The sequence below is a fragment of the Colossoma macropomum genome, unplaced genomic scaffold (assembly GCF_904425465.1).
Source record: "Colossoma macropomum unplaced genomic scaffold, Colossoma_macropomum, whole genome shotgun sequence".
Classification (NCBI taxonomy): Eukaryota; Metazoa; Chordata; class Actinopteri; order Characiformes; family Serrasalmidae; genus Colossoma; species Colossoma macropomum.
Window position 1 is genome coordinate 13233362 of NW_023494809.1, and position 9960 is coordinate 13243321.

Here is a 9960-nt window from a genome sequence, read left to right on the forward strand (position 1 = left end):
TGCACACCATGTGCGGAAGAACATTTTGTAACGCCGGTCGTGTTTCAGACCACCACAAGCAGATGAATGTGACTTTTGCGAGTGCATTGAAAGAGCTATCAAAGAGAATTTGGTAAACGACGTGTCTTCTACTACCACTTGTGACAGCTTTCTGTGAGGTAGCTTCAACAGACATTAAACTTCCCAGACATCTGGTTCCTATTACCACCACTGTGAACAATTAAGACTTTGGTAAGTTCCTCTAGAACAGAGCATTTCACATCAAGCAGGGCTGTCAGATCCTGTTTTATGAAAAGAATTAATTGGTGGGGCTGAAGTGGGAAACTGCTAGATGCTTCTGTTAACTAATAGAGGGTGCATACATTGCTTAGTAGTTAAAGTTTCACATTTTAAAGACTTTCTCCATTTTAAATTGAAGGTTTCTATGTAAAGACTAAAAGGTCCTTACCTCATTTAGGAGTATTTTATATACGTACATTACCACCATGTGACCCCACTATATCCTAAAATCACCACTGTGTATAGCATCAGTAACAAAGTTCTAATAAATGTCTAGAATTCATTATACCTTAAAACTGAACATATAATCTCAGGGTGTATTATTTTACTTATGATTTTATTTGCTCCATGTTTATAGAATTCTTGAAACACGGGTAAAACATCAGAAATATGTTTTGGCAAAAAGGTTATAATATTTAAATTCAAATGGTACATGTTATTACTGTATATAAAATAACAAATATTGTTAACATAGCAAGTAATTTTACTTTTGAGCAGTGGATACAAACACAACAAAAGTGCAATTACACTTTGGTCCTTAAATGTTTTATTCTTTTAATACAAAGGTGCACTTACATGACTCAATGTTTTCATTCATTTGCTTGTTTTGATTTATTTGTTTGTTATTTTGTCCTTTTGGCACAGAAAAGATTTTCCTTACCTATTAGGCTCTGAAGACCAACTTGTTGTTAGACTTAGATGTCATTAGAATTCTCTTCTCTCTTCACTCAGACGAATATAGTGTCTGCTGTCGTCTTCTACAAATTCAATCTAACAGTCTACAAACAATCTAACAAACACACTCATATCAGTCATCAAGAAGGCAATGTTAGTGTTGGTTGGTACAAGACGTTTGACAGCTCTGAAATGAATGTGGAACAAATGTTATTTCTGCACAGTTATGCTAAGCTGTAATCTCTTTGCCCAGAATGCTCTCTGTTAGGAAAATGAAAGAAGATAGGGTCCAACATGGCACACTTAGCACTCTTTTGATACACTATTTGGCCAAAAGGTATGTGGCCTCCTGGCCATCACCCCTATATGAGCTTGCTGGACATCCCATTCCAAAACCACGGACTTTAAACCCAGCCCCGGACCCTTATCCCTCCTCCACCAAAATTTACTGTTGGCACTATGCATTCCGGTAGGTAGCATTTTCCTGGCATTTGCCAAATTCAGATTCATCCATCAGACTGCCTGATAGTGATGTGTGAATCATTACTCCAGTGAACAGGTTATGAGTGCTCCAGAGTCCATTGGCATTGTGCTCCACCGCTCCAGCTGATGTTTGCTATTGCGTATAGTGATCTTAGGCTTGTATAAAGCTGCGCAACCATGGAAACTCATTTCATTTCACACTGTACTTGTGCTAATGTTGCTTCCAGAGGCAGTGTGAAACTCTATAGTGAGTGATGCAATGGAGGATAGACGATTTTCACACACTATGTGTGAACTTGGCGGCATTGTCTTCTGCTTTGAGGCTGAGCTGTTGTTGCCCCTAGATGCTTCCGTTTCACAATAATAGCAGCTGACAGAAATTTCACAAACTGACTTGTGGCAAACGTGGCATCCTGTGCTTGATTTCATTCACCTATTAATGAGTGCGGCTAAAACACTTGAATTTAACACTTTTGGCCACATAGATATATCATTAGCTATGATGGCAATTTGTGTTCTGCAGGAATCATACAGTTCATTTTTAAGTGCAGACCACACCATCAACACTCCTAAAAGGTTACAAAAAGGGTTCTTTTGAGTGATGTCCTTAGAAGAACCACTTTTGTTTTCCCTCATTCATTCACCCATTCATTCATTTCCCTCATCATTGCTGTAAACGAGATGGAACCTCCACATAATGTAAATGTTCTCTACCAATTAAAGGCTTCTCCTAGAACTGTAAGTACAAGCCAAGAACCATTCATTAGCAATTATCTTTAAGAATATATGGTTAAAGTGTGAGAAGAGATATGGGACTGTAACCCATCAATTAAAACTTTTTCAGGAAACAAAAGTGTTTCTTCTCTCACCTCTTAAAACCTTTTTTGGGACCTTTCGTTTAAAGAATGTAGAAGGGCAGATATCCTCTTTTGCTTGCACTTAGAGGAAGGCATAAAAGTCATGAGTCATAGTGAGGAAATGAGGTGGTGGTGGAAATTTTGTAACAGGAAACAGAAGGTAGAGAAGGGAATGTAAAATTGCATACAAAAGTTTCAAGTTAAGTGTCAAGTTAAGTTTTCGTTGATTTTCTAAATTCAAAAATAAGTACACATCCTCTACAGAGAACACGTTTCTGCACATTTTAATGCACAGTTACTGTTCATTTGCTGAATTTAAATTGGGGAAAAGCAAAAATGTGGCATGTGCAAAAGTTATGGCACATTCTATATTTTATGGTTTATTTTTTCCGATATGTTAAACTCATTAAATGTTAAATAAACAAAAATTGTTCACTACAATTTGCAGGAAAATGCCATATTTAAGTTCTCCATTCCCTGTGGAGCATGTGTTAACTTGGAGTGTTAGGCGTGGTCCTTCTCCTAAACTTCAGTTATTTCCTAACTTCCTTTTCTGTCTACCGATCCTCAATCTCTGTGTACTTGCATTCTCTCATTAGGGATGAACTGGATTGCTCTATTTGTGTTGATCCTACATTTGTAACAGTAGCCACTGCCACCCTGGTCTGGTAAGTGCGCTCTGGAAGGGGTGGAGCTTCTGGGCAGCTTATAAGGCAGTTGTTCAACTTGATGACCGGAAGTGTTAATGTAACTACATCCCTGCCATCTGTGAGAGGAGATGCCTTGTCCAGATCAAAGTTCACCTGACTGGAGTTGCAGGAGTCAGAGGAGGGGGAAGAGCACTTCAAAGTAGGAATGGTCATCCCCTCTTGGAGGCAGTGGATGTTGAGATCCGAGAACACCAGTGCATCTCTGTTAATGCTTGTTTCTGGCTGCAGGTATCTTACTGAGCTGGTGTCCCCATACTTCTCCGATTGAGTTGGTAAAGAGTTATCTTTGCTTCCTGTATTCCGTCTACGGTGGCGGTCCCAGTCCCGGTCCCGGTTCTCGTAGAGGAGTGTGTTGGCACAGATGAAGATGAACAGGCCTACCCCCATGATGATGGGACCGACCAATTTGAGTTTCTCAGCGGGTGTTCGGCCGGTTGGAGGGTGGTGGGACACTGGCCGCCGGGTGCGATGAGGCCAGTAGCCGCCCACAGCCACACCAATTCCTACCAGTAGCAGCACCCCAGCAAACAGCACACAAGCTCCAGGAGCTGAACGTAGACGCAGTCCACCAACCACAGGCCCAGTATTCTCCTGAGGGACTGAAGTGTCGGACTCTAGACCAGACACACCTTTTACCGTCGACTCGTCCTCCCCAGACATTCTGTGAGAAATAAAGGCGGTGAGAAAGAGGACAAGGAGTTTGCAAGGAAGATCTGATGGTATGCTTGAGTTTACCACAAAGAAGTTGCACTTGAACTAATGACAGTCAAGTTGTGATGTGGTACCCTGTGAACACGGTAGAGCAAGCTAGCATCGGCCCATCCCAATTAATATATGCAAAACTTGGGCACCTCTGTCAAAATAAACATTTTGTTAATTTTCTAAGTGAAAAGAAGTATGAAACCTGAATATGATATATTTTTGCAAATTATAAAATAAATATATTATTTATTTTCTGCATTGCACATATTGGGAACAAACAACAACAAAATGTGATGTGCCTAAGTTTGAGTGCCCTTCAGACAGTACTTAGCAAGACCCCTATAGGCTGAAATCACAACCTCCAAATAGTTCTTATAGCCAGCTAACAGTCTTTGTATTCTTGATTCTTGATTTAGACACATTCATAGAATGTCTAGCATGCACAAAATGTCTGAGAGATGCCCAGAGATTGTCAACATATTCAAGTGTAGGGATGGTGAAGGCCATTTCAAAGCCTTAACCTTCCTTCACTTAAAGTAGTTCAAGATTGATTTAGAGGTATGTTTTGGATCATTGTCTTGTAAATGCTCCTTCTCGTTTCTTTATTGCCTGGGGGAAGGATTTGATGATATTTTGTAGGATCCTTTCTCTATCCCAAACCATTTCCTGTGCCACTGGCTGCCAAGCAACCCCAAAGCATAAGAGACGTTTAACAGTTGGTAAGGTGTTTTTTTTCATCAAATGCTGCTCTTTTTTCCCCCCAAACATACCTTTGGTGATTGTAGCCAAATCATTCAGTTTTTGTTTCATCACACTACAGCACTTGATTTCAAAATGCAGTATCGTGTTGCATACTGTACACATTGACTTTTGTGATGAGATCACAGTTTAACTTCTGATGACCTTCCCATGTAGATGGAAAAACACAGCAGAGTCAGCCAGTGCATTAATATTCCTGTGCCAGATAAATCTTCCTGTAGGCTCTTGGCAGTGATGTGGGAGTTTTTCTTTGCATACCTGACCAGTCTACAAGCATTTTTTTTTGTTGCAGATCTTGTCTGGATTTTCTTGTGTTGCAGATCTTGTCTGGACTTCAGCATTTCAGTTCCATTTCATAATGACACGTCACATATTTTATTATGCTCTTTTTCTACGGCTGACTTTAACTGAGTCCTAACAGGTCAAATAAGCTGAAACTGTACAAAAAACATAACACTAACATCTTATTTCATTTTTTCCACTGTATTAAATTCAGTAAATAAATGCTAATCAGACATTAAAATGTGTGGAGAAGTGTCATATTTAGGTTTTTACCCTTCACATATTGCATTTCTTTTGATCAGGGGTTCCCAAGCTTTTGCATACAACTGTGTTTATTGTTCATTTGATAAACTTACCCGTTGCTAGTGAGCACCCGAATGCAAACAACTGACAGACATGTCGGACAAGTTGAAAAAGAGCATGCAAACGTACCTTTAAATGAGCATTATTAATTACTCAACAATTATATACTGCATTATATCACCACAAAACTTTGTTTTTCAGTGGTTGAAAAAGAGCTTCATACGAGCTGTGTGTTCTGGAACATGCCCTCTTGTGTGGAAGGTATTTCATGTTACAGGAGATACAGACAGGTGACAAAATAAAGGAAAAACCTGAATAAAAGAGCAGAGAAACACAACAGGTGCAGATGCTCTTAGACAGGTCAGCTGCATGATACAATTAAGCAATTATCATCCTACCATGGACTGTGGCATGAATAAAAATGCTAAGCAGGCTCAACTGTCTTTGATTTTTGGATCAAGATGGCAAGAGGAAAGGATTTAAGTGATTCATTATTGGGGCATTGGATGACAGGAGCTGTAGTTACAGAGACTAACTTGCTAGTAATTAAATAGGAACCATGATCAAAGTAGCATCTGCATTTTGATCTATAGGTTGGAAATTGTGTTTGAAAGTGCATGATCAATGATACTGATGCTAGTGTTCCTCTGGTGACAAAGAATGTTACTTCAGGACATGATCAGCCTGTCCACAACTACACAGAACAGAATATTATAATTGGCCTGCAGTGCATAATACGCTATGGCCTTCATACTCAACATATCTCCACTCAACTGAACACCGATGGGAGATTTCTCTCCATCACCATCATCAAAACAACAAATTGAAGGAATTTTTTGTGGCTTGTGTTAGCCCAGCACCTTCCTAAGAACTAAAACACTGTATGGTGGTTTCTCCTTTAACTTGTCACCTCTCTGTACATACTACACAGGAAAATAGATATGACTAAATTGGAAGGAAAACATTGTTTCAACTACAACATATTCCCTGGAAACTGTTCTAATTCTGTTGCAAAAAAAATTACATCTGTGAAAAGGATCCGAATAGGAAATTTCCCCATTCCTTCCAGATCTTATGAACCGTCACTACCTGAATATAGACAATACCTGCAGTTCCAAGGCTGATCCTGGTACACTTGGGGCCATATTACAGAAACTTCTAAACTCTGAAATCTGTTTCGTCACCATGACAACTTTAGGATAGAAGCTATACAGAACAACAGTTCTTAAGTTCACAATCTTTTCCTAACTCCAGATAAGAAAGAGTATTACATCCTAATTAGACAAGATTTCCAAAAGAAATTTGAAGACAACCCCAGAGAACTTCTGTATTAACTGTCCGTTTCTATGACAGGCAGCATAGTTCACTATAACTAGCATAATGATGTTACATTAATCTACACTGAAAACAGTGCTTTGACTTAGCTCCACCATCCCCTCTTATTACCTTCATGTGTTAATATTGATGAAAACTCGTCAGATAAAATATTACACGGTTGGTGGTGAATAATGAGGAGACAAACGTATGTCTGTTTATTAGGAGGAATAACTTTAGCGTGGTCGGCTAAAGTATTTGGAAAGCTAAAACTGGTAAACAGCATGAAGTGATGTCACAATATTCTTAACTTCAAGTTTTTCGCGCTTTGGTTTTGTTTGACCTTTTTTACATCTGTAACAGTATCTGGTCATCTGGCTAACTAACTTGACTATTTTGATGACGTATTTAAGTTTCAGCTGTTGCTAGGTAACAGACGTGACAGTTGATTGTCGATGTCGATCGAGCAAATGAGATTTCAGAGTGAGGACGTTTCAGTAATAAGGCCCCAGTAGTAGTAGTAGTAGAGTAAAGTAGAAATATACCTTTCATTACCATTTTAGGGTGCTTGTGTGAGGCTAATGATCTATGCAGTGTACCAGTTTTGGTAGTGATGGCTGAATACTAATTACACTGTCCTAAAGGTAATGAGTTACGTAACGTTGTTCTGTTACAATACATAAAAAAGAATCTATATAAAATACATTCAGACAATCACAAAGCATATTTCATATGTATCTATGCTCTAATCATATATATTATGTCCACATTCATTCTGCTACTGCTGTGACATACAACAGGATCACCACCAATGAAACACATTCGAGCCCAGTCCAACACTGATGCTTAGCTTATCACTTGTAGACATGTTTACTACTGAGGAGACTGTTCAGTTCGACCATCCTTCAAAAGAGCTTCACACTAAGATAAACAACTGGCTCATCATGGACATTTAACAGCCTCGTGCTTAAGCAGGAAACCATTTGTTGAGTCCCTTATTAGAGTCCATTTAACAAGTGTTTTCTAAAGGTATTCTCCTAAAATATAGAATGTAACTGTATTCTAAATACTGCATTTTCAAAATGTAATGTGGAATGAATACAGATGCTTAATTTCTGTATTATTAATATGTATTCCCAATACTGGTATTCCATTATATCCCAACCCTGTATACTGGGCAATTACAAAGCAGGTTATAAAGCAGCTTAATAGGTTTTGCTTTGAATACCCCATCAGTTGGCCTCAAGCAGTGTTCACCAACATTCTTCCTGAAAATCCACTCTGTAGAGCTTAGCTCAAACAATTATTCTCAAACACAGGTAACATGCTACAAATGTGCTACAGCTAATTAATCTTTTCAGAAGAACCTTGATCGGGTAGCTCAGGTGTGTTGGAGCTGAGCTCTGCAGGTAGGTGGATCTCCATAAAGATGATATGTAACCACTGGAAAAGAGATTTAGACAACCGTAAGGCTTAGTTATCTGACCGTTACATCTCGACCCATGGAATCTGACCTTTCCATTTAGATTCAACCACAAGCCCTTATCTAAACACAGCCCAGGCAGGGAAAGGGGACAAGAAAAACACATTTAATCTAAGCATTCCAGGATAATAAACATAGTCAGGATATGAAAATGCCTTTGCTTTTTGAGAAAATAAGTGAGAATAAAATTCCTTTTCCAAACCTCTTTCTTTCTTTTGCTTAGCAATTGTCCATGTGTTGCTTTAATTAAATATCTTTAGATTAGATTTGCCTTAATTTAATGTTTCAACTTTAACCCAGCAGACTATGCAGAGGTCTATCCATAGCTGTTTCTGAGAGAATAACTAACTAAAGGTCAGCATGATTCATGAGGCTGCGTATAAAGAAGCATAAAATGATGGCATGACCATTTTACTGTTTATGTTTAAAGACAACAACATACACAACTTTCCAGACACAGATTAAAAGACTAGTCCTGGACAAAATGACTATGTAACCACGATTCCCAGCAATCTTTGCTTTCATCACACTTTTTATTATCATTTCTCAGTGGATTAAGGATTTTGCAAAAGCCTACAGTATGTAACACATCTTTCCTGCTCTTTTTATTAAAGGGAATTATGCCAGTTTTTCAAAATGTCTGTATAATTCAGTCAGAGAGATGTAAGTAATGCCATTCAGAGTGATGTGAAACAGTATTTTAGAGATATTTACTGACTCAGATTTTTTTTACAGTGGTGGTGATAGGAACCAGGGGTCACAATGTCTGCAATGCAAATATATATTATTACTATATTTTATATCTAATGAACTTACACGTCTTCTGAGATTCATATAACGTTTACAATGGTAAAATAGTGGTAAACCTGAAAAGAAACTCTTATTTTTTGCCTTAGAATGCCCTGCATGTGCCTCTCTGCCATGAATGGATGTCAAAAATATGTTTTAGACCAAAACCTTATTACAAAACTATTGCAAAACAGTGTCTCAGGCAACATATTTGTATCTGCTTCACGTAATAACTTTCTGTGAGGTAACTCTTTAGACGTCTGGTTCCTGTAAGTTTCTCTAGAACGGAGCATTTCACATCAAATTAACCCTTTATTTATACATACATTTAGAAAAACTAGTGGAATTCCCTTGTAATGTGGAGATATTGACCTGTGTCTACATCTGAATGTTAATGTCACCTCTCCAGCGAAGAATTTACATTACTTTACATCAACTTGTGGAAATTGGTCATGTGTTTTTCTTATATGTATACACAGGATAGCCTGTATAAAATACATTGAAAAAAGGGTAATGCAATAATTAATCAAAACACCTGAACATTTTATTTGTCTTCAAGATCTACTCTTCTATTCATTTAACTAGATGCGTTATGATAGGGCTCTTGCCTTTTAAATCATACATCCTTGCAGATTTACTGTGGCTCTGAATGAGACTAAATGTACAAACATAAATGTAAAAAGCCTACCTAAAGATATTGAACCTTTCACAGCGTCAGTTCTCTGTGTCCTTACTCGGTCTGGTCCCCGTAAAGCCAGGCCACACAGGAGGTCTCCATTGGTCAGTCTGAGCTAGTTCACAGCCAGAAAGCCACTTTCTTCATTCTGGGGTTTAGCACTGTGGAAGGGCTTCCATCGTTGTTCTCTTCTAGCTGACGAGAGCGACAGATGTGCAGGAGTGACTTTAACCCCAGTGACGTAGAGAAAAGAGAGAGAGAGAGAGAGAGAGAGAGAGACAGAGAGAGATATGGGTGGGGGTGAGTGTGTGTGTGACAGAGAGAGAGAGAGAGAGAGAGAGAGAGAGAGAGAGAGAGAGAGAGAGAGAGAGGGAGAGAGAGAGAGAGAGACTGGTTAAGGGTCATGGGAAGATTTGTGCAGGCCTGCTTGGTCCCACGGTGGGCACACTGACCTATTCTTAGAGTCACTTGGGATTCCAGCTTATTTTACACACTGGCTCTTCATGGTCACTGTTTATTATTCATTCTAGAGATGTCAAACTAATCTTTATTCCTAGCATGGAAGGTACTTTTCATCTGAAATCATGCTATTGAAATCCCAGCTGCTGTGTCAGGCTCAGTGAAATGTCCTTAGCTCTGAGGTCACTG

The 9960-nt window shown here is 38.8% G+C and overlaps 1 protein-coding gene across 1 annotated transcript; it reads right to left on the minus strand.

The window, feature by feature from the left end:
* Positions 1 to 472: 472 nt before the first annotated feature.
* Positions 473 to 9533, minus strand: LOC118799171 (transmembrane protein 200A). The gene is made up of 2 exons (XM_036558890.1): positions 9325 to 9533; positions 473 to 3665 (listed from the first exon to the last, which is right to left on the minus strand). Exon 2 carries the CDS (start codon positions 3662 to 3664, stop codon positions 2852 to 2854), a length of 813 nt encoding a protein of 270 aa, XP_036414783.1. The 5' UTR covers position 3665; positions 9325 to 9533; the 3' UTR covers positions 473 to 2851.
* Positions 9534 to 9960: the final 427 nt, after the last annotated feature.